Here is a 25,766-nt window from a genome sequence, read left to right as displayed (position 1 = left end):
TTTTGGCCAAATGCTCCATTTAAATATGATTGAAATGTATTTAAAATTTCTTTCTTTCAACGTTTTTAATAATTGTGATGATTTCAGTAAATTTTGATCAAATGCTCCTGATAAAAGTAACATTCAAAAAGACGTCATTTAGAAGACAAAAATGTATTAATATAACATAATTGACTTTATGGATTAAGTCAAATACTTAGTTTTATTACTTTTGATTTTCAAAAAGATTTCAAAAAATTTTGCTCCACTGTTCTTTATAAATATAATGTTCAAAGAAGTTTAGTTTTGGAAAGAAAAAAACATTTTTTGAAATCTTCATCAAGTATGACTTGACACTTTTCCATTTTCAGATTTTTATAGTCAGGATAAGAGGTTTCATGTTTTCCACATAATTGGAATTGAAATATATTTAAAAGGTTTTTCCTTTTACAGTGTTTAATAATCTGTGAAGATTTCAAAAAATTTTGATCCACTATTCTTGATAAAAATGATGTTTAAAAGAACGTTGAAGAAAATGACTCCTTCATCAAATATATGTTTTTTTTTTTTCATTTTCAGGCTTATTGTATCATGATTTGAAGTTTCAGACTTCAGAAATTAAGATAAATAATTCAGTTGACTCCACAATTATGTTCAATTAAAATATCATACCTGTATTTGAGTGCACCAGAAGAAAACCGGGGACAAAACAATTAATGACCCAAATATGATTTACTTAGGAAACTCGTCATCCCAATTCGCACCAATCCCAATTATCCGTGCGAATAAACAAATAAAAGTCGTGGCTCGGCTATTAAAATCCCCGACCCATTCAGCTCTAATGAATTGAATTCAGAACATGTCGAGTACGTGCCGGGATAAGGATGTGGAAAGTTCCTGGAAACCGGTTGCAGGAGCGCCTTTAATAGGACCACCAGTCCCGGTAATTGGTGGCGTATTGTGAGGCACGCATTTAAGTCCGCGACGGAAAATGTGTGTGGACACTCCTACCTGCAACGTCGCCGAATCACCAAGTGCAAAATTTTAGGGGGACGCGTGATTTGTGTACCAACTTCTTTGGTAATAACCGTCTTCACTCTTATTCAACCGTCGGTGATTTAAGGCGCTAATGTATTGCGACGGTTCAGCAAAATGCATCCTTTCACATCCGACTCTTTAATGATAGACCGAAAAATTACCATTCCATTCACGGACGAGTTCTGAATGAAAGAAGCACCGTCCTAACACAATTACATTTGCAAGATTAATAACACATCTCCGACCTTCACTATTTTAATCTATTAATAATAGTGTTTTTTTACAATAATTACAAATCATTTTCTCGGTATTAGGACGTCATTAAAATCCGCTTGGTATTACCACTATTTTTTTACGTCTCATTAAATCTGTTGTCCTCTCATCAGTTGTAGTCTTCGGATAAACCCAACAGTAGTAAAACCATTGACTCAACGGGAATCCCTCATAAATAACAATGATTAGCATAACTGGATCAGTTCCGTTTAATAACCCAGCATATCAATATCAAGGTTTCTTGCTCGCCAAATGCGAATCTCTACACATACAGTCGCTGTCGATTGTAGCAGCAACATGTTGAAACTACTATCAGTGATTATTTTTATCCAGCATGTGATAAATTCCCATGCTGTCTGCGAGAATGACAAGTTCAAGTACGAAATAGCCAGATTTGTGAAATTTGAAACGGTTAAACAAGAGTTTGAAGACAGTGTTATAAGAAATGACCAAGATGCCTATTACATCAACATAACTGGAACAATTAAGAGTTTGTGCAAGTCCACCTTTAATTTAACGAAGTTCAGTCACCATTTCTGGTGCGACAGACCTAGTTTGGAGGTAATTGAAGCTGGAGCCTTTGAGAAATTGGACATCCGCAGCCAGTTTAGAATATCTGGCTCCCAAGTGACAGAAATAAAGACAAAGACGTTCCACGACATGCCAATCCAAGAGTTAACATTGATGCACAATAAAATATCAAAAATTGAAGAGTATGCTATTTGGAACCTGCCAGATTTGACAACTTTGTATTTGGGCCAAAATCAGATCTCCATTCTTCATCCAAACGCCATCGTCAATACTCCAAAGTTGATGTGGTTCGACATAAGCCACAATCAGTTGAAGGTGTTAGGATCGAGTGTTTTTAACTTCTTAACAAAGGATAAAGTTACAGGAATCGGAGTGTCCCACAACGCTTTACAGTCAGTAGATCCCGAAGCATTTAAAGGTATTGACATTTATACTCTAAGTTTGAATGACAACGACTTGAAGGAGATACCCAAAGAGATTTTTATGGAGAACAAAAATTTAGGAGAAATCCACTTGGACAATAACAAACTGACTGATTTGGACGACGCCTTCTTCAACGTCACTAATTTTCAAACCGTAATTATGACTGGCAACAATTTTAATTGTGAGCTCGTGCGAAAACTGGACGAATTTTCCAAGGAAAAAGGTTTTGTTAGCAAGAGGCTGAAACGAGACAGATTCTTTGTACCAAAATTATTAAGTTATGACAAAAAAGACTGCTAATTTATTTATTAATTGTTTAATAAAACGCATATATTTATTGTTTTATTATTTTTATTTACGTGTACAGTGTAAAATTGTTTGTTAATAAAAATCCCAGAGTTAATTTAATGAAACATAAATTGGGTTTAAAACAATATTCCAGGTGTTCTTGGCCAGTCTAAAACCGTTTTGCCGGGCATTAAGTTCCCTTTAACGAAGCCGGTGTCGGTCCAAAGCCAGAGGTCAGTTTGGCTCCGGTCAGGGCCCGGAGTGTGTGTGTTTGGCTCCTGCTAATAGCCAATTCGCAGGCTCGTAGCTGCTGCAATCCGGCCAATTAACCCGCTGGTTTATTTACTAACACATCGGCCGCTCTGTCAATGATTCCCCAATATACACCAGTCGCTCATTGGCCGATTATTAATGCGGTCAGGTTAATTGGATATTCACACAAATCACACCAGCGTCTGTTTACAATGTGTTTTTTAGTTTTACCAATTGACCTTAAGTTAATTTCCTATAACTATGTATATTTATTAAAATCTTTAACAATCTTTAATATCAAAAAGTAAACGTTTGAAAGTAAAAAAGTTCTGAGTGTTTTTATCCTCATTCAGAAAATCATTCTTTTCAGCAAAATTTATTAGTTTTTGTACAGTTTCACAATTCAAATCGTTTCCGGTCAAATTAACGTTAATAAATGTTTTGACGTCAAAAAATTTTTCGCTTAAACTAGTCAACTTGTTATCTTCCAGATGCAGGTCTGCCAAACTTTTACTTTCGAAAAGACTGTCGGGAATTTGAATCAGTGAATTATTGGACAAACTCAAAGCATAAACATTTACGTCCTGGAACGTTTTGGGATCGATTTCCTCTAAATTATTGCCATCCATCCCGATCCCTGTTATTTGGCCTTTGCTGAAAAAGCTGAAGAAGTCCGCACTCAGTTTCTTCAATTTGTTTCCACCAATATCAAACCACCTTAGGCTCGGTGTGTTAACAATTGCTTTCGGACTCAATTCCGTCAAGTCGTTGTCGGACAAATACAAAGTTGTTAAGTTGGGCAGATTGGAAAATGCGTCGTCCTCAATTTTTTCAATTTTGTTATTCAACAAAGCGATTTCTTTGGCCGGCATGTCGTGGAACGTCTTACTTTTAATCACGGTGACTTGCGACAAAGATATCCTAATCTGTTCCTGGATGTTCTGCTTCTCGAACGCTCCGCTCTCAATTTCCTCCAAGCTTGGGACGTCGCACCAAAAGTGGTAACTCCTCACTTGTATGTCGATCGTTCCTTGGCAAAACTTACGGACCGGGCCGGTGATGTTGACGTAATACGCCTCCGCATCGTTGGTGATCACGTCAGATTCATAGTTCGTCGGAACCATTTGCATTTTATTGAATCGCACAATTTCGTACTTTATTTTTCCGTCGTTACATTCACCGGAAACGCATGACCTCGCGCACAACAACAATAATCCGAACACCGCGATTTTGTACATGTTTCTTTTGTCGGGATGAAGTGGACGATGCAATCTCATCCGGTGAACTTCTGCTAAAGTAACCTTCGGAGATGCAATTATATATGGTTGTTTTTATTATTTTGATTATAAATCACTTGTTTTTCTGTTTGGTAAATTTTATGCCGCAATAAACGTTATAAACCCGATAGTGTTGTTTTTACTGTATGATAATTACCACGATTGTGTCACAAAAGTGAATAATATATTCCTAGAAATTATTTTTAGAAGTTATGCAGTGATCACACAAAACCAGATTTGTTTAAAGCTTATTAATTATCAATTTGCATTTAACTTTTCTATAAATATATACAGTATTGGCCGAAATTCCTGCATTATTTTGTTTAAAAATTCTTTAAAGATATCATAACAACTATTAATTATATATTACGTAGTACCATATAAAATAAAAATATATTTGGGGCTTTTTCTTTGAATTTCATTCAATTCAAGTATTTTATCCAATGAATTTTTGTTCTTACTAATCTAAAACAATATTATACAAACTTAAGAAATATGTTATTTTCTTATAAGTTAAGAATTTGAGAGCAAGTAGAACCAATAATGAAGAAAATATAATCTAAGCTTATACTTGTATGAAATAAGTTGAAAGCGCCCCTGGGTTACAATTACACATTAAATTGGCAACTGGGATGTTTAGGCACAAAAAATTGTTGTCTGGGGTAGCTTGGTAGTAATTAGTGTGTGCGAAATTATAGGGATATGTCATTTTAAATGATGAATTTTAAATAATGTTCCCCTAAAATGCTTATAAACGGTAAATATATAGCATATAAGTTGTTACCTAATAATAAAAGTAAAATAAACTGCATAAAAAAGATATTTCACACCAGAAAATTCAAAGACAAATGTCGGATATACAGTAAAATGTAAGCCCCAAAAGAAAACGCGAGGACGAAAAGCTAAAATAATGCCGACTATTCAAATCATTAAGAGATTTGTAAATAAAAATTATTTTCCATAATCAAAAATCATTAAAAATGAATTTACTTTGACCATTCACCTTCGATTATTCGAAAATTGCTAAATAAAAATAGTTTAAAAGCGAGTAGGCCAATAGGTGTCCCTTTCCTATTGAAACGAAACGTTAAAAAAACAGTTACAATTTGCTAAAGAACGTACATACTGACCAGTGGGGAAATGGCGCAATATTCTTTGGTTAGATGAGACCAAATGTAATTGGTTTCATCCCGATTTCGGAACTATTAAAACTGTTAGAACAAGGAGGAGGATCTATTATGGTACGGGTGCTTCTCCTATCAAGATGTCGGTCCAATATACCGTATTAACGAAATAATGACGGCAGTGTCTTACTGTAATGTGTTGCCATATTCTGAGAACAATATGCGATTACGATGGGTGTTTCAACAAGACAACGATCCGAAATGTATATCGAAGGTGTCAGAGAAATAGTTTTCTGAAAACAAAGTTCAGCTTTTAAGCTGGCCTGTCCAGTCACCTGACCTAAATCTTATCGAGAACTTGTGGCACGTTGTGAAGATAGCTCTGAGGGTTAAAAGTGTCACTAATAAAGAAGCCCTCTGGTTCCTGGTGGAGAAAGCATGAAATTCATACTATAGTGATTAACAGTTCCGTTTAATAACCAAGTAGCATATCAGAATCAAGGTTTCTTGCTTGCTAAATGCGAACCTCTACACACAGTCGCCGATTGTAGCAGTAACATGTTGAAACTACTACCAGTGTTTATTTTTATCCAGCACGTGATAAATGCCCATACTGTTTGCAAGAATGACAAATTCAAGTACGAAATAGCCAGATTTGGGACATTTGAAACGGTTAAACAAGAGTTTGAAGACAGTGTTATAAGAAATAACCGAGACGCCTATTACATCAACGTAACTGGAACAATTAAGAAATTGTGCAAGTCCACCTTTAATTTAACAAAGTTTAGTTATCATTTTTGGTGTGACAGACCTAGTTTGGAGGTAATTGAAGCTGGAGCCTTCGAAAAATTGGACATCCGTAGCCAGTTCAGAATTTCTGGCTCCCAAGTGACAGAAATAAAGACAAAGACGTTCCACGACACGCCAATACAAGAGTTAACGTTGACTTACAATAAAATAACAACAATTGATGAATATGCTATTTGGGACCTACCAAATTTGACAACATTGTATCTGAGCCAAAATCAGATATCCATTCTTCATCCAAACGCTATCTTCAATACTCCAAAGTTGAGATGGTTCGACATTAGTCACAATAAGTTAAAGGTGTTAGGACCGAGTGTTTTTAACTTCTTGACAAAGGATAAAGTTACAGGAATCGGAGTGTCCCATAACGCTTTGCAGTCGGTAGATCCCGAAGCATTTAAAGGTATCGACATTTATACTCTAAGTTTGAATGACAACGACTTGAAGAAGATACCCAAAGAGATTTTTTCGGAGAACAAAAATTTAGGAGAAATCCACTTAGACAACAACAAACTGACCGATTTGGACGACGCTTTCTTCAACGTTACTAATTTCCAAACCGTAACTATGACCAATAACAATTTTAACTGTGAGCTAGTGCGAAAATTGGACGAGTTTTCCAAGGAAAATGGTTTTGTTAACAAAAGGCCGGAAGAAGACAGATTTTTCACATCAAAACTACTAAGTTATGATAGAAAAGACTGTTCATTTATTTATTAATTGATAATTAAAATGCATATATTTGTTATTATGGTAATGAATTAACTATATCATTTACCTGTTCCCAAATGTTGACTATCTATTTTAGTATGTTATATCCATATTATCATATTTATGTTCTTGTTTCATATTGACCCAAATCGCACGTATATTCTACGATATCAAAGGTAATATAAACATTTTTAAAGATTTCAACGTCGGAATAAAAATGTAAATGTATAGTTCATGATAATTTTTAATTGCTTTTATGATTAGTCTACGTCAGTTTGACGACCATTGACGAAGCCTTTTTTCATAATTTTCATAATTAATTAAATTATTATTAATAATGTATATTTAATAGAGTTTATAATGGCATAAAATTGTTGCGATATTACCCATTAGTTAACAGTAGTGGATCATGAATACAAAATATGCAAATTTCAAGGTAACAACAACTTAGAGTAACTAATTGTAAATGTATTTAAAACAATTGTAAATGATATACGAAACATTTTTCATTTATATAAATAACGTTTTTAGCATTATAAGAGACTTTCCAGAATAATATCCTTGGTGCCTTTCCAATCAAACAAAAGGAACATTCAAAGGCGCCTCTAATATCATTATCGGGATATTTTATGCCAGCGTCTTAGCTTGATTAATCTCAGAAAAGCTTTACGCCGACTAAGTAACAAATTTCCCGACAATAAAACCGCACTTACTAAATATTAAACAAACATTTCCATCAACATATATATTTGTGCGGTCAGTTAAAAAATTGGGAACGATACATCTTTGCGCGAATCCAGATAAACAACAAGCAAACAATTGAATCGCTGTAAAAATATTTACATTAATAATTATAATTAATAATTGTGAGCCCCTACCCACTGAAACAATACGAAATCATTTAATAAACATTTACATAATAAAGCACGGGCCGGGGTCTCGTTTAGGAGGGCAAGGAGCAAAGAAAGGAGCCCTGGCCAGATTCAAGTGGAGGTTAGGAGAGAGCCGTATCACAAAACATAAATAACCCCCGGCGACCAAGCGCTGTTTCTCCCGATAATATGTTATCGCGCTCGGCCGACCTGAAGTAATGCACTTGTTAGCATCTGTTAAGGTACTCCAACAACTCCTGCAGCATCCGCCCCCTTGGAGTGGATCGCCATGGGCCACCACCTTATAAATATCTATTCGCGTATTGCGGCTGTATGGATTATTGCTGGTGTAGTGGGTATTATGCTGGATTAAATTCCTTTATATTAGTAATTATTCCGGCTATTTCGACGATTAGTTCCCGCATTTATCAAGCACATCCCCTGGCACACCACAACAAAGATGCGTTGCAATTTTGGATAACTTTGTGTGTTTTTATGACTTATTCAAATCTCGGTTGATGTGTCTTTTGTGCAAGACGTAAAAGAACCGTTTCAGCATCATTTGGTGCACCATAAAGACACTCGTCCACCTACATTTCGATCGTTTCTATGAAAATATCGGCCGGAAGCGCCTTGTAAATAATTCACAGTGACCCTCTAATAGAGCCCCCGACCCATTTCCAATACTTATATATAAGTTATGCCTGGCGCGGGGGCCCGGACGCATTTACATAAGGGGAAATCGGTGGCAAATGGGGCCCGGATGTCAGGATATTGTCGGACATGCGGGGCGATATGTCACCGAAACTCGGACAGTGGTGGCGAACTATTTATTGTCACAAAACCGCAAGTTCCATCATCAAATCAAAGTACGCGACCGATAAGATCACCCACTATGACCGCCATCGTAAACTAGTCGACCTGCTTTGCACATCCAATGAATCACTTACTAGTTTACATATTATTGTTGTGCCACTTTACTGTGACAGAGTAAATATTATGCGGACTACAAAAAATATATATATAAAAAAAGAGAAACGTATTTTTGTACGTCCCTGAACGACGTCAAATCCGATACAGTCCGGTAATGTTTGCATATGTATGCAGCTTCTTCGGTCCGGTGACAGTTGTTGTGACCGGACGTGGCGCTTCTTTCGCGCCGGCCGCGTCTTTTTATGTCCCCCGGAGCGACGCCAGTTGTCCCGTATGCAAATTTCTGGGTCCGTTTCCTGTCGTCGTCGACGTCGTCGTCCACCACCTCCCCCCTATGGAGGATGACTTCTTTCTTCTCCCGTTATCACATGACCGGTCATCCTTTTTTGTTGCGTAGATAGATACGACAATTTTAGTCTTACATTTGCGTTAGAAACTTTGTCAAATGGCTCAAGAAAAATGTTCATGGCTTAAACTTGACTAAAAACTATCATATTTTATAGAAAATTGGCAATATTATTGTTTTTAGATTAAACTTTCTTAATATATTTTATAAATTAATTTATATACGGAGATTTTAAAGTTAATTTTCATTTTTCAAAAATTTTATTTACTAGATTGGACGAATTATATGTTTTCTACAATTCATATTTTGTATGTATTGTATAAAAATGTAATTAATTAAAACGTTTGTTTTTTCTATTTAAATTTTAATAGGAAATTATTTTTTTTTATTCTTAACTATTTATTGATTTTACTAACTTTCTAGATTTAAAGAATTTAGAGAAATGTATTTCAATTTTATGGATGTTATATATTTAGGAAATTTATAATTTTTTATCCATTAATAATTAAAAGATTTGACATATTTTTAAATTTATTTTTTTATGTATGGTATTGTTATGTTATAAATTATAGTTTATAGTTTTCTTTTTAAATTATTAATTTTTTAAATTTAATTTTGAATATTTGTTAAATATTTAATTTATTTTATATATATGTATATATCAGTTATTTTATAATTTATAGTTTATAGTTTCCTTTTTTAATTTATTGATTCTTATTTTTAAAATTATATTTTGTATATTTGATATATATTTAATTTATCTTCAAATTTATATTAAAATTTAGTACTTTATAGATTTTATAAAGTTATGTAATATAAAGTTTTCATAAAGTTTACTGACTTTCTATATATATATATATATATATTATATTACATTCATTTTCAATAAATTTTATTACAATTACATTTTTATTATATATTTATTTTGTAGAGTATTAAATTATTTTTATGTAAATATTAATTATTTATGATTATGATGATTTATTAATGACTTGTGCTTTTTAAATTTAATAAATAAATTATATAATTATATATAAAATTATTTTATTATCAACACTTATTTTTTATTTTCGGTTTAAATTTGTATTAGAAATTTTATTATGTTGTTGAGGTTATATATTGTTTATAAGTTTTCTAGATATTTTAAATTTTATTTAATAAATTTTACAGATTAAATAGAACAATTTTTATAATTTTTATCTATTACTATAATAATTTAAAAAATTTTATAATAATCATTTGGTAGATTTTATAGATATATAATATATTAATTTTATAGATATGGTTGATTTTGTAACTTTTAATTATATTTTGTAGATTTGTTAAATAAAAATCTTGGATTTTATATTTGTATAAATATTTATTCTATTCCTTGCATTTATTTTTTATTTTAGGTTTCAAAAATTTATTTAGATACAAAAAAAAATCTATAGGCCGAATATTTTACTCTGCTTTTAACTTTTATAATTTATAAACTCTAGAAATCATTATTATGTTTATTCAAAAAATATTAAAATTAAATTAAAACTATTATAGTCGAGAGTTTGATTTTGTTCCTTCTTATTTCATTCAAGAATTTTAGAATATTTGAAAATAGATTTGCTTTTCAACGAATTTCTTTCAGTGGCATTAAAGTGATGTAAACTATTTGGTGAGCAAACTTCTTGGTCATAATCAAGACCTTTCCTCCAAGCGCTGCGATACAAAATTCATCATGTAAACATATGCAGAAACCCTCCCGACTTTGGACGGCCAGTTCCTTGGTTGTAAGGGTTCTCAAATCGCCATTAGAAAGTACAAAGGCAGCTCGTTAGCGTGGAGAGACGGCGCAGTGACCGGACGTGTTGGTCACTCTTGGGACGCCTCAGGTACCCTACGTTCTCATCATGTCACGTCCGTCCTCTCGCCCACCCCCCAAGTTCTCTCCTAATACATTAGCATCGGATTTATGGTGGCCGTTTCTTTGTTACGAAAAATGTGGGTCTGGACCGGCTATTATTTCATCATTAAGTGATTAATGTTTTGTTAATTGCTTTCCCAGTTTAAGTTCAATTAAACCATTAATAATTAGATGAAATTTATCCAGTGTAAAAAAATTTAAACATAAATTATTGTCTTGCATTAATACATATATATTCATTACGGTGACAGAAACCCGTTCACCGCCAACAGCAGTTGCGTGAGCGGCGTTGTTTTTTTTTCCGGGGGGCGAAACCCGAATACTAATTTGTCTCGTGTCCCGGGGTATAACATGTTGCGAACATGCAGGAACCGTGTCGCAGGCCGGTCTCTCCTGATGGAGACATTCTCGCCCTTAGCACGGTCGGTCCCGTTTAGATTTATGGCATTGTAATGGGACCAAGTGCTTCACAAGTCACCGGCCCATCACCATTTTGTCGGCTCTCGGCTCCGCACCGAAATAAATTCGGTTTAGTCTGTCCGTTTTATCCTCCGCCTCCTTTGCCCGTCTTCTTTATTTAGTGGGATGTGATGTCAAACGAGACGAGAGTGCCACTAAATGGAATCCGGACTGTTTTACGACATTATTACCTGTGATTGTTATGTTTAAGGAGATTTATCTCCGTAGGGGAACTTATACGGGTACTTTCTTTTTATTTTATTACTCGGTTTTTATGGGCGTGTTTTTCTCTCGCCGGATACTGTTGATACACACGTCTATTTATTGGCCCAACTTCTCGGATCAGATTAAATTAGATACATAAAATCCGGCATCAGCCGAACAAAACTCGAACCGGCGCATCCGCCAATCATAGAACACACTACGAGATAAATAAATAATCCATGTGTTCACCAGACATTAGTCTTTCGTCTAGCACACGAATTCCCAGCGCCGAAAACGTGTCTCCGTATCGGATGAATGACATAGTTAATTGACTTTGAGGCACAAATATTGGCCTTCGGCCGCCCCAAGGCGCCGCCCGAACTGTTGTGTTGAGAACCTGCCGCCCGGGGGATGTTGGCAGCGTCGTGCGGTCCGTGTCCTCTGGAGACCGGGAACGTCTACCTATTTGACGTGGGACGTCCGGGACTGTCTTCCATGTGACCCCCGTAAGTTGTTCTGTATATCACTTTTTAAATGGACCACGACGTCCACTGTCCGAGCCATGTCCACTTTGAATGACTTGAATGTGTGTGTTTGCCTCCGTTTTCTGATAAATAAAATAGTTCCGGATATGTTCTTACTTAACTGGGACGAAACTTTTATCAATGACGCAGACAGATATTATACTAAAATGACTATCAGGTGAAATATTTCTGGTTCTGTTTTCTAATGTATGAACGCCTCGAATATCTTAAATGTAAAACTATTTATCTCAAAGAAATTATTAAACGCATTTTTAATATTTTTTTAAAAAAAGTAACATGATTTTTATATTTTTTTAATAAACTTTTTTCAGTTCAATTTCTTGAAAATTATACTTTTTCAGAAAAAAAAACTAAAAATGTCTGAAAGGTATGTATTTCTATCATTTTAGTTTGATTCATCCTTCCTTTTACCGTCAATATCTCCGACGTATTAAAACTTCTCTAGTGAACCCAATGACAAGTTAAGAAATTCCAATTTTAGAATTCTACTAAGTGACTTTTTTGGAAATTTTCTAAAAACGTCTGGCAAGATAATTTTTTAAAATAATCACTTTTCAGAGACAAAGAAAACAAAATTTTGTATTTTCAATTATTTCCTAAAAACAGTAAACTAATTTAGACAATTTTGAAAAACATTTTAGAAACTAAATTTTTCTAAAAATCACTTTTCAGGGCAAAAACTCTTCAGTCAACCCAATAAAAATTAAAAAATTTCAATTCTAGAATTCTATTAAGTGACTTTTTTAGATATAAATCTAGCAAGATATTTTATTTTACAAAAAATAGCTTTTCACAGTAAAAAAAAGTGTATATTTATATATAATATTTTTTGGAAATTTTCTAAAAACGTCGAGTAAGATAATTTTTTTGAAAATAATCACTTTTTAAAGGTAAAAAAAAAATTTTTGTAGTTTTAAAACTCTTTAGTCAACCCAATAAAAATTAAAAAATTCCAATTCTAGAATTCTACTAAGTGACTTTTTTAGAAAGTTTAAAAATACATCTAGCAAGATATTTTATTTTTCAAAAAATAGCTTTTCAGAGTAAAAAAAAATTGATAAAAGTATTTTCAATATTATGATATAAAAAAGAAAAATTATTATTTAGACATTTATAAAAAACATTTTATGGGACCAAACTTTCTAAAAAATCATTTTTTATGACAAGGGATTTTTTTAGATCTTTTCCTGAGAAGGAAAAAGATGAAAGATTTTTGAAATTATTTTTAATATTTTCCTTAAAAAGTAAAGTAATTTTATTATATTTTTTTGAAAAATAGATAAAATATAGACAATTTTTTTCTAAAAATCGATTTACAGAGGAAAACAGAAAATTGACACTTTTTATATCAAACCAGTCAAAATTTTTCCTTCATTACTGTGAATATTATCAACAAATTAATGCTTTTAATTTAATTATCCTGAAAAATATCAATATTGTTAAAAAACAAATTTTCAGGTGAAAAACAAAAAAATGATAAAAGTATTTTTAATATAATTAATAAATCAGTGATCTTTAGTCATTTTTGAAAAATATTTGAATTTTTTTCAAAAAATCACTTTTTCAAGAAATATTATTAAACATCAACTTGAAAAATTTTAATTTCAGAATTCTACAATTTTTTTTATATTTTACTGAAAACATAAAAGTTATTTTTTAGAAATTATTGAAAAATGTTTCAGAAGATAGAGAAGAAATATTTTTATAAACTTCCTTTTTCGATAAATACGTATAATTTTTTTTTTGGAAATTTGGATTTGGATATATTAATTTTTAAAAGACTCACCTAAAAATGAATTTTTGAGTTTCCTTTACTTCACTGCACTTAACAATGAGGAGTAAAACCCTTTTTGATAGTATGACAAAGAAGTGTCTAAATCAAAAATTAAATTTTCAATTGACAGACTTAGGCTAACAAACCTCATAATTAAAATAAAAACATTGATTGTTAAAAAATTAAAAACTTGCATTAATAAAATTGAAATTCTCCCACACCACATATCGATGTCGTGAATATGAATAAGTAATCACCATCGTTTTAGACCGATGGCCCTCTGGGATGTTGTCCGGGAACAAAAGGATCAACTGCGGTGGATCTTCTCGCATTTATCCTGTCATATAACTAAATTAGTTCATTAATATGTGCACGTCTTGCGGTAAACATTGTCCGTGTTCTTAAATGCCGGATCCAACTTTAAGCAGTTTCGTGGGTTCGACATAAATTACGAAGTGTATCCCGTTAATCCCACCTCCGATGCACACTATTCGTTTGGATATTAATGATGGTGTTTTGTCGCGCGTCCATCTTCGTGGAAAACAAAAACGTCGTCAGACGTTTTTGGTTCATTAGGTTTTATTGAGGAGTCGTTGATAAACACAGTGAGCGGGGGGAGGGGATCGAAATAAATAAAATATTGAATGTACCTCGGCGTAAAAAAGTTCCAGAAAGAAATTGGAACGAACCGATTGTAGCTCAAGCAACGGGAATCGATTGCCGAAAAAAGTCTCTCCGATTATTTGAGTTGGTAAAAGTTTTTTCGTGACTGCGAGAGAGACGCCATGTTAAATGGATCCGAAATAATTCTCGGAACATGATCAGGAGAGACACGCTATATCAGGCATTGTCCTTAGGTCCTTTTTTTCGTTTTTGTATGTAACTGAATCAATTCCGGCGCTTAGCTTGGCACCGTTTGGAGTTAAATAGGTGTAAAATTCGTTCGGTAATAGTCTACAAATCCACGCACTGTCTCCTCATCAAATCCTCACTTTTATGTACTTTTATTTTATTGACTGTTTTTTCTCTTTTGTTTTACTTTCATTGGACAGGTGCCGCTTTCGGGACAATGAAGCCGAATGGATGGAGAGCGGAGGAGATTTAATTTAATGTGTTATTCAAAATGGAGCAAATCCTTATTACAACTCCCGAAAACTTTTAGATGCAATCACATTTAAAACTGAAAGAGGTCTGATTCAGGCGAGACGGTTACTCGGACTTAAATTTCCCGTTCGCATTTTCAATCGTCACTCAATTACGATAATTAACGGGAACCTGTTTGTTCCACAGATTTGTTTTATTAAAACGTTAGTCAATAATGGCGACAACTTTTTCCAACCGGGGAATAAATTATTGCCGTGCCACGTAATTTTCTGATAAAACTACTTTTCACGAACACCGTGACGTCGGATTATTATAATTTCAACTAATTTGACGCCCGCCCTGTTTTATATCAATGCGAGATCAACTTTTCTATTGTTATCGTCGTGATAAAGGAGATTTTTGAATGGAAAATTTAATTTGTCGATGGAGTCCAATTTAGTTCAGATTTATCATGCGTGTGTTTGCGAAGATCAATTTAACTGAAACTCGTTAATGAATAATTGGAATGGTAAAAGAGGATCGTAATTACGCTTCCACGTTATTATCACATACATAGACTGATCACTGTTTAGGTACAGGGGAATATCGGTCATCATGTCACCCGGTGACAACTTGAATAATGGAGGACCGATGATGGAAATGCATGGGTCAAAGGGACACTAATCTCTTAACTCTTAACAGACCATCCTTTAATAGAGCCAACTCAAACACTTAATTTAATGCAAACATCCAGTCAAAAAGGACAAGAGGCACATAAAATTATCATCTTACATAGAAGATATGCATTCAAAAATTACAAAAGTACGCCATAATCCCGCGTTAATGGACACCATAAACGAGTACCTCCCGGGCACTTTTTCCCTTGTTAAAGACGTTAAAAATTCGGATGCCGCCGTTCTCGAGTAAATTATTTGAGTGCATTATAATCATAAAATAATAAAGATAGTGTGCCCACACGGCGAACCTACTTAGAAAAACTCCCGTGGCAGGGGTTTAAGGAGGCAAGATAAAGCGGCAAGATACATAAAGTGCGCGTCTAAACGCCCAGGGCTCAGGTTTTTACTGCATTTTAACACTGCGTAAGCCCCGGAAGCCGCTTTATTGGTTGTTTAGAGTGGCGTTACATTAACGTCTACGATCGCGACGTCACATCGCAAATTATAAATAGTCGATGACGGCATAATTTTCCAACGTAATGGGCACTTCGATGAACCATATATTGAGTCCCATCAAGTTTAAAATACATCCTTGTTTCGTAATTATCTCTGTTTCGGCTAGCTTCAGTCTTTAAGGGCCATCATCAGGTGGAATATGAGGTCTACTGGTATAAAATGTTGGATTATCACGGCTTATGAAATAAATTAACAAAATCAAAATGCTTATTTAACATTTAATATATTTTATCTAACTGACAAAGAATAATTGATTGACGTTGCATAACTTGATTTGTTACAAATTCAAATTAATTTAATCATTTAGAAGGTTATCTTTCTCAGATTTTCTTTTTTAATTTCATAGGTTCTAATTGCCTAAGTTTTAAACTCTTTTCTTAATATAGAACTTTCTTTCTTAAATTTATGATTATGAGTGTGTGAGTGGATACCAAAAAGACAGAGGGAGAGAGAGAGATCATTATATAATATGGCCCGAAACAAAATATTACAAATTATTAAATATCATCTTTATCAGTTAAAATCAGTATATTATATTATTACTTCTTACTCTCTAAAAATTTAAGAAGATTTAACCCATTTTCTAAAATTTCTATGGTACACTTATTAAAAAAAATAGAATCATAATAGATACCTATTTTTGTATATTGTATATGTAAAATTACTTATATCATCTGGATCTATATTTAACAATGAAGTGTCATTAATTCACAAAATAAAGTTGACTTGATTTAATATATTTATGTCATTAATACACAAGAATACTAAAGTCAATGAGGGTAAAATTAAAAATAAACCAACTTTAAATCAAATAATAGAATAAATAATATGTAAATCATTAATATTTATAGTCAAGTATAGACAGCTATTCAAAAAACCTTTCAGGAAATCTTGTTTGATATGTAATTCCACTTCTTTATTAAAAGTTTCATGGACTGGTTTTGATACGTTGGTTGAATGTAAAGGCTGAACTAAGATCAATATATGGACCATATGAATTCACATTCTTGCTTTTGGTACTAAAATCGTGATACTTTATTAGAATTGTTATAATTATTATTAGTGTCACACATTTTTTATAATGTTGTCAGATATGTTCTTCAGAAATATTACCAAAGTATGACAAGCTGTCCATCGATAAAAATATAATAAACAGGAATCACTTATCAACCACACAGGTGTAAATAATAAATAAATTGACTATTGGGAAGGAATGAGGGAAAAATAAGGTTGTATAGGTGCATATTTTTATATTTTATATTGGCTCAGGATCTAGTCCGGTATCAGGTCAATAATGTTGTCTCTGATTCCGATATGTAATTTTTAAAAAGTGAATTCTTCAATATCTTTAAATATTAACTCAACTAGCCAGAAAGAATCCCCTAAACGCCATAAAAATTTTAAATTTAAATTAGGATATTTTTTAGTGTCAAAAAGTGAGAAAAATTTAATTGAGTATTTTTCATGAAAAAATATAACAAATTTCTAATGAGTTTTTTCCGTCTATCCATTTTTTTAAATTATCTCTTCATGGAAAAACATCAAATAATCTTTTAAATTATTGATTAAAATCGAGTAAAAGATAAATGAACAAAAAGAACCTGTTGGAACATGTAGTTTTCCCATTTTCAGTATATTCTATTGCCATTAAATAATATAATAAATTCGTTCCACGTTTTAAGTGAAGTGAACGAGTCGGTCATTCAAAATATTTAGAAACGCGTTTTAACTGAGATTAAGCAAATATTTGCCGAGCACAATTAAAACCACAAAACCCACAATAGCCGAGCTAAAGCCCAGCGTCACAATGCGACCAGTCCTGTGTTGTCCGACCGAAAAAAAAAATGTTTCGTAAAAAAAAAGAGTAAAAGATCGTATTGTCCCAGGGATGGCTGCAATTTTTAATAATAGTCGATGGTGGTGACTGGGAGTATCGATTGTACATAAAGCCTGGTTATTTGTAGGACTTATTCGGGGAAAATACGGCCGGTGTCCCTAGGCCATATATCCTGGTCCGTTCCCGCTCCACGTTCCAGGACAATGGGTCCTGTTGGGTTTCGACCATTGCAGCCAACAAAAGGCGAACGAAATAAGTTTAAAACTGCACAGTCAAGTAATTTAAGTTCGCCGGACGGACACGGACGCAAAATTCAACGTAATTAATTGGCGCAAGAAAACTTCAATTATGCAAGTACGCCATAATTTATTTGCGCTCATCCTTTCCGGCGAACAACAAATCACCCACTGGTACGGGTAGGTCGACAAGACAATTCGATTTCGACAAGGTTTTAACCGTCGTGTAATTAATTTGTTTTTGATGGAGCTTCTTAGACCCCTCATACTCGGGCTTTACAATGTTACTACACGGGTTCCGTATCCTGTTTCAGGCCCGCGGTGTACAAAGGATTAGATGCTGTTAGAATGATGTACACACAAATTTCGGAATAAATGCCGTCTGTATTATGCGGGCTTACTGTTTTAGCTACGTTTCCGACAACGTTTTATAAGTAAAAATCGACGTGGATTTATCTAATGTCTTTATAATAAATCTAAAACGGACAATCGGGCATTATCTTCTAAATAATCGTTTTTATATGTAATTTAGGAGCAGCAACCATAAAATACAATGAAACGAAATGAGATTTAGGGACCTTGTGCCTGTTAAATATTCCGTAGGTCTCATGTGTGCATTTTTCAATTTCCACAATTCATCGGAACAAACAAGCAGAAAAACACGAAAACATGTCGGCGTCAAACTGCCAAAAGTTTTCCTGACAAACAAGATATAGGCTCTCGGCCCTCGCTAGCCGGTCCTCCATTGTCCATTCCGTCCACCGTACGTCCCATTACACCGTCTCCTCTCCTCCGTCTCCTCCGCCCACCCCTGCTTGATATTCAAGGCCCACGTTTTCACTGTTTTAGAGCCGGCGTCGTCTGTCATCTCGCAAATTTAATTTTTCAAATGTAAGTCGGATGAAAAAATAGACGAGAGCGTCATTAGACCCGCAGACAGAAATTGAAACAGCCCGACAACGTTTGTCTTGAATATTAAGATGATTGTGTAAAATCCCGGCGTTCGGTCTAGTCGACTAATGGAAGTAAATTGATACATGCAACTCCGCAACAACCCATCAAATCCGGCATTCCGAGCAACAGTAAACCTGCCGTAGTAGTACCATTATTTTGATATTAGACGACCGCACGGACAAGAGCAAATCTCCGTCCGGCTAATTGCCAGACCAATTTCCTAAATAGGGTCCGTCCAATATCGAAGTAAAAGCGAACGTATACGTCGTTGGGTGGGGGGTCGGACCAACCTTCCATACACCCCCGCCCTACCCCCGTCATAACTTTGATGAAGTAATCCTCAGCTACTTAAGCCGGCGAGATTAAAGAGCTTTTCGTGGAGTCGGACGCAAAATAATGTAGCTGGGCGCGAGAGATATGCCGATACTAACTCAACCTGACACCCAAATTCGCAGACACATGTTGGCTGTCCGTGTTAAATCATAATGGCCGGTAACTAGGAAGATCTACGGCCGCACTGCCTTCGTGCCCTCCTCCAGTCACTGGGCGTCCGCCAAATAAATCTCGTCGGAGCCAGCCTTCAAATCGAGATTAACACCGGATCCGCCGAAGTTATATTCATCATTTGTGCCCCAGTTTACGAATTCTCTAATTGGCATATACTTATTGCAGTTACTAGGTGTGGATTGATCACATTTACACTCAACGTTACGTCTCCTGGAAAGTCCCAATAATATTAAAACTGTGAAGGATGATCTTTGATTTTGAAAAGAAAAATATATATATAAGAATTAAATTTTGTGACTTAGTTAGGTTGCGCTGTGGGATGGAATATCAGCACAGCCCCCGGTTTTTAATTGTCGCCTAATCCGAGCCCGGCATCCATTCAGGCTTAGCCCAGCATCGCCTCGCCACCTTCCATTAATAATATCGACGGCCGCATCTGCGGCAATCTTCCCTCCTCGAAATCCGGTGTCTATAAATTGCGATCCGGCTCTCGCTCTCCTCTCTTTTCGACTTTGAATTGTAATTAACATTTGGTTCTCCCATTAGTGTAATTAAAGTGCCATCCCATAACCCAGCGGTACCTTATCTTATCGTCTCTTCGGGCGTTACGAGACCGGAGAACTGGGAACGTCGGAGTCGCGGCCCCACGAAAGGCGACGCCGGCGTCGCGGCGGCAACGCCACTCGCCCGCGGTGGCCTCGGGGCGGGCGTTCGAACCGTCGTTTTCCAAAAATGCCGCGGGATCAGCGTTCATTTAAACCCCGGAACTAATGCGTCTGTCTATTAACGTTTTCCACTGGGGATAGAAAAAAGTATGACCAAAATTTGGAGTTTCAATTACTAAATATTTCTTGAACTGATACTTTCCTTTTTCATTTCAAATAATAAATAAATAAAATAATAATTATTATTTTAAATTTTAACTTAATTAATATTTCTAAAACTGACATTTTTTAAATTCTTTTCAGTTCCGAATAATTTCTGTATCTAAGTTTCGACTGATTTCTAGAACTGATATGATAAATTACTTTAAATTTAAAATCGATTTTGTCATTTTAAAATATGGTAATAAATGTTGAAAAAGAAGTTTAGAATTTTAAAGTATTTCCAGAAATCTGTTGTTTTTCCATTCTAATATAACTGATGGGTTATTATTATCAAATAATATTATAAACTATACCTTAAATAAATATAATATTAACTAGATAAAATATAATATGATGATTTCAAGTATTTCTAGAATTGATATAATTTGGTTTTCCATTCCAATAAAATAGTGTGGTATTAATATAAAATTATTTCAAAGTTTAACTCGAATTTGTCATTTTACAATAAAAATTTTAATGAACTTTTCATTTTTCGAAGTATTTCTAGAACTGAATTCTTACTGATTTGCAGAACTGATACGAGTTTTTTCATTCAAATAAAAAATATATTATTAACTATATATATACATTTATCTTGAAACTTAAATTTATTTTGGCTATTTTAGAATGTTGATGAATAGGTATATGACATAAGTTATTTTTTTTATTATTGGCATGAAATTAACTTCAACTCTTCAAATATTAATAACTTATTAATTCCTAAATATTTCTGGAACCGATTTTTAACTGATTTCTAGAACTAACATGAGTTTCAATAATTAAACATATTAACGAAATAAAAAATACTTTAAACTTAAACTCAATTTTGTCATTTTTGATTTCAAATTATTTCCAGATATTTGTTTTTCAATTCTAATATATTAGTGTGTGACAACAACATAAAATTGTTTTAAAATTGAACTTGATTTGACGTTTCTGATTTAAGATATTAATAGTACCTTTTTTAGAATTGATTTATGACTGATTTCTAGAACTGATATGAGTATTTTTTATTCAAATAAAAAATATATTATTGACATATGTATATATTGACTTGAAAGTTAAACTTTATTTGGCCAACTTAGAATGACCTTTTATAGAAGTATTTCCCGAAATTTATTTTTCCATTCTTATTAGAACAATATATTTATATATATACGATCATTTTCCATATGATTAAAATCCACACGATCATTTTCCATACGATCAAAATCCATACGATCATTTTCCATAACGATCAAAATCCATATGATCATTTTCCATACAATCAAAATCCATACGACCATTTTCCATAACGATCAAAATCCATATGATCATTTTCCATACGATCATTTTCCATAATGATCATTTTCCATAATGATCATTTTCCATACGATCATTTTCCATACGATCATTTTCCATAATGATCATTTTCCATAATGATCAAAATCCATATGATCATTTTCCATACGATCAAAATTCATGCGATCATTTTCCATACGATCAAAATCCATGCGATCATTTTCCATAACGATCAAAATTCATATGATCATTTTCCATAATGATCATTTTCCATACGATCATTTTCCATAACGATCAAAATCCATATGAACATTTTCCATACGAATAAAATCCATATGATTAAATTCATACTGATTACATAATTTTATTTTATAACTTTATGGATTTTTATTTATTTACTAATACTAATTTTCTGAAAAATCATTAAAAAATAAATAATTCTAATTCTTCCTGGATTCCCAAAATATTACTAAAAACGTAAGAAATAACTAAAAGACATAATGATTTTATTAAAAGAACTAAGTTACTCGTTATCAGTCCCGTCAAAATCGGTCCAACCATTTTAGTGGTTAGCCGGAACATAAATTTTATCAAGAATTTCGGAATTTTGAGTTTTAAAGTATTTTAGAACAAGTATTTTGTGGTGGTAGTGGTGTATTATTATTGACATAAATTTTTAACTTGATTAAGTCCTCAAATTTTTAATTTTTATACTAGAGTAACAACACAAAACAAAACATTTCTAGTTATTAATAAATAAATAATACTCCTGTATCACCGAACTCAAGAATGCAGGTTGAAAACGTTCCATTAATATAATAATGACCGGAAATCCCGACGCCAATAAAAAATAATATCTCTGCCCATTTCCAATTACTCAGGAAAAATGGTCGAGTGGTACAAATGCAATAACGACCCCCTCCGAAACGGGGACCGACTGATTCGATCCCGTCGAGATATTCTTGTGGGGTCAAAGTGAAAACTCAAAGGTGACTCTTATTGTTCTTAGTGACTTTTTGTGCGTGATCTGAAACGTGTATACGTGCTCACGCTCACAATTTCCACGCACGTTGCCCGATTCAGTTACTACCTGATCACGATAGAATCGCATTGGGGGTGAGCCAGTTCAGGACTGTTCGTTTCGACGACGACCGAACACGGTTTATTCAAATCTCAATCCTTTTCTAAACATTTTAAAAAAATAATATTAATCGATTCGAAAATTTGGTTTAATTGATGTTGCCGGAAACAGCTGGAGTTCCCGCTCAATGGCCGATCCGCGTTTAATCGTCTTACAATGTTCGGCACAAAAGACATAATGCGACATAGTTTTTGCTTTTATTTTAAGTGGGAGAATCCAAAGGAAGGAAAGAAGGTGCATCATCCGGGACACGGAAAGGGTCCGATTGCACGTCCCCGTTTTCCCTTCTGTTTCCCGGACGTAAGTCACTCAGGCTGTGCGTTTTCCCATAAGCCCGTTATCCAACCCCTTTCGGCTCAACTTGGATATTTGATAATTGATATTTCGTTCGTTAATTCACAGCTGCGATGATGATTTCACTTTAAAACGTGTCGCCGGATTATTAAACTCTTTGATTGTACGTGAAAAATTCATTTTGAGGGGGGATTTATAAGGGACTAATCTAAAAGGGTTCAAAGATTTCGGGTAAATATAATTATTTAAATGTGTAATATTATTATTTTTTATTTTACTGCATTAATTAAATTTATCAGTACTGTATTAAGACAGTAAGAAATTGATCTGCAGTATTTTAGTTATTTCTAATAATTCGTCAGTGAGTATATTGATTAAATTACAATTGCATGTCTGCGTCGTAACCACCCCCGATTATACGATTCCGGCAAAATACCGTTCTTAATGTAATTCCCAAGATAACCCTTTTGGGCAATATTTTACCTTGTCATAAGTTGAGCGTAAATGGTGCAGTTATCTACTATTTGATAATTCGCTAACTGGAAATTATAAACACTCATAACTTCACGATTGAAAGAATCTATCTTGCGTACGTATATGGGGGTAGTTCTGAACGCGAACGGGAAACAGGGGGAGAAGTCGACTCCTCGCGCCGATAAATCAAGAATTATGTAGCGGTAATATCCTAGTGCGGGTGAATTAAATAATATTTTTTTGAAGTTCTTTTTTTTTAATATGGTGGTGTGTCGAAAACTAATTTTGTCGAGTTTGTTTCAGGCGTACTGTCGAACAAAGGCCCATTTCGAGGAGCCTCCGCCCGAGCCTCCACCTGCTACTCGAATCCAAGGTAAACATTAAAAGTTTTTAAATCTTTTCAATAAGGTTATTACAACCCGCCCGTCCCCGTCCCCAGAAATTCCCAACGTTCCTCAAGGTAATGCCATTATACTCTTATTTCATTTCCGTATTTTCATACTGCTCGTTCCGACTCACTTGCCCTGCGAATTATGGAGAATCGGAAAGAATGTATCTTTCGCCGTAGAAATTTCATCTGTGAACTTTTAAAGTTTCCGAAAACAATCTTAATACGAGGAATGCGAGTCCTTATTTTAAAAGCCGGGTCTGATGAGAAGTGTAACCGGTCCTTCATTGTTTCAGGGCGCTTTTTCCGTGCCCATTTGATGTGTTTTTTCTCTTTTAAAAACGCCAACTTGCGTAAGAATTTCATCATTATCATATTATCTTCGGCTTTCAAAGCGCAAACTTCCGACGACGGTTAATTCTTTTTTTGTGTGCGCATAGTTCACCAAAATGCCAGACACAGTACAAAGTTAGTTCGGTTCACTGAAAAATAAAATCAAAAATGCTATAAACATCTGCATCCACAAATTTGATGCTTTCTTATATTGATAATAGAACTTCAATATTATCATATTATCTTCAAATTTCTAAAAACGGTTCATTTGTTTTTGGTTCACATAGTTCATAAAATTCTCAATCATAGTACAAAGTTAATTCATTCCCCTGAAGTAAGAAAATGAAAAATATTATAGTTATTTGTGACGTCAAATATAATGTATTCTTTTAAAAAGAAAATTGTTATAAGAACTTCATAATTATCATTAACTTTAAATTTCTAAGAATAATTCATTTGCTTTTAGCCCACATAGTTCATAAAAATGTTAAACATAGTACAAAATTCATTTCCCTGAAGTAAGAAAATGAAAAATATTATAATTATTTGTATCAACATATTTGATGCTTTCTTTTAAAGAGGAAATTCATATATGAACTTCATCATTATCATCAAATTTTTAAGAACAGTTTATTTGTTTTTGGTCTGCATAGTTCATAAAAATAAGAAACATTATACAAAATTAGTTCATGTCCCTGAAGTAAAAAAATCAAAAATATTTTAATTAATTGTACCAACAAATTTGATGTTTTCTTTTAAAGAGGAAATTGATATATCAACTTCATTATTATCATATTACCTTCAAATTTCTGAGAACAGTTTATTTGTTTTTGGTCTGCATAGTTCATAAAAATAAGAAACATGATACGAAGTTAGTTCATTTTCCTGAAGTAAAAAAATCAAAAATATTTTAATTAATTGTATCAACAAATTTGATGTTTTCTTTTAAAGAGAAAATTGATATATGAACTTCATCATTATCATATTACCTCCAAATTTCTAAGAATAGTTCAATTGTTTCTACTATGTATAGTTCATAAGATAAGAAACATGATACGAAGTTAGTTCATTTCCCTGAAGTAAAAAAATCAAAAATATTTTAATTAATTGTATTAACAAATTTGATGTTTTCTTTTAAAGAGGAAATTGATATATGAACTTCATCATTATCATATTACTTTCAAATTTCTAAGAACAGTTTATTTGTTTTTGGTCTGCATAGTTCATAAAAATAAGAAACATGATACGAAGTTAGTTCATTTTCCTGAAGTAAAAAAATCAAAAATATTTTAATTAATTGTATTAACAAATTTGATGTTTTCTTTTAAAGAGGAAATTGATTATGAATTTCATCATTATCATATTACTTTCAAATTTCTAAGAACAGTTTATTTGTTTTTTGTCTGCATAGTTCATAAAAATGAGAAACATGATACGAAGTTA

The 25,766-nt window shown here is 33.4% G+C and overlaps 2 protein-coding genes across 2 annotated transcripts in view; one reads left to right on the top strand and one right to left on the bottom strand.

Moving 5' to 3' along the window:
* Positions 1–25,766, top strand: part of LOC109601283 (myelin transcription factor 1) — a 272,891-nt gene that overhangs the window by 124,044 nt on the left and 123,081 nt on the right. Inside the window, exon 3 of the mRNA XM_049968128.1 lies at positions 23,906–23,975. Coding sequence (XP_049824085.1) covers positions 23,906–23,975 — 70 coding nt within the window. The remainder of the gene's footprint in view (positions 1–23,905; positions 23,976–25,766) is intronic.
* Positions 2,578–4,083, bottom strand: LOC126265724 (phospholipase A2 inhibitor beta-like). The gene has a single exon (XM_049968130.1). The coding sequence runs from the start codon at positions 4,059–4,061 to the stop codon at positions 3,066–3,068; it is 996 nt and encodes a 331-aa protein (XP_049824087.1). The 5' UTR covers positions 4,062–4,083; the 3' UTR covers positions 2,578–3,065.

Source organism: Aethina tumida, chromosome 5, assembly GCF_024364675.1.
Source record: "Aethina tumida isolate Nest 87 chromosome 5, icAetTumi1.1, whole genome shotgun sequence".
In the NCBI taxonomy this organism is placed as follows: domain Eukaryota; kingdom Metazoa; phylum Arthropoda; class Insecta; order Coleoptera; family Nitidulidae; genus Aethina; species Aethina tumida.
This window is presented reverse-complemented; position numbering and strand designations above follow the sequence as displayed.

Bases quoted from the DNA above. Each gene is read 5' to 3' on its own strand.
- LOC126265724 (XM_049968130.1), bottom strand. From the start codon at position 4,061: ATGAGATTGCATCGTCCACTTCATCCCGACAAAAGAAACATGTACAAA.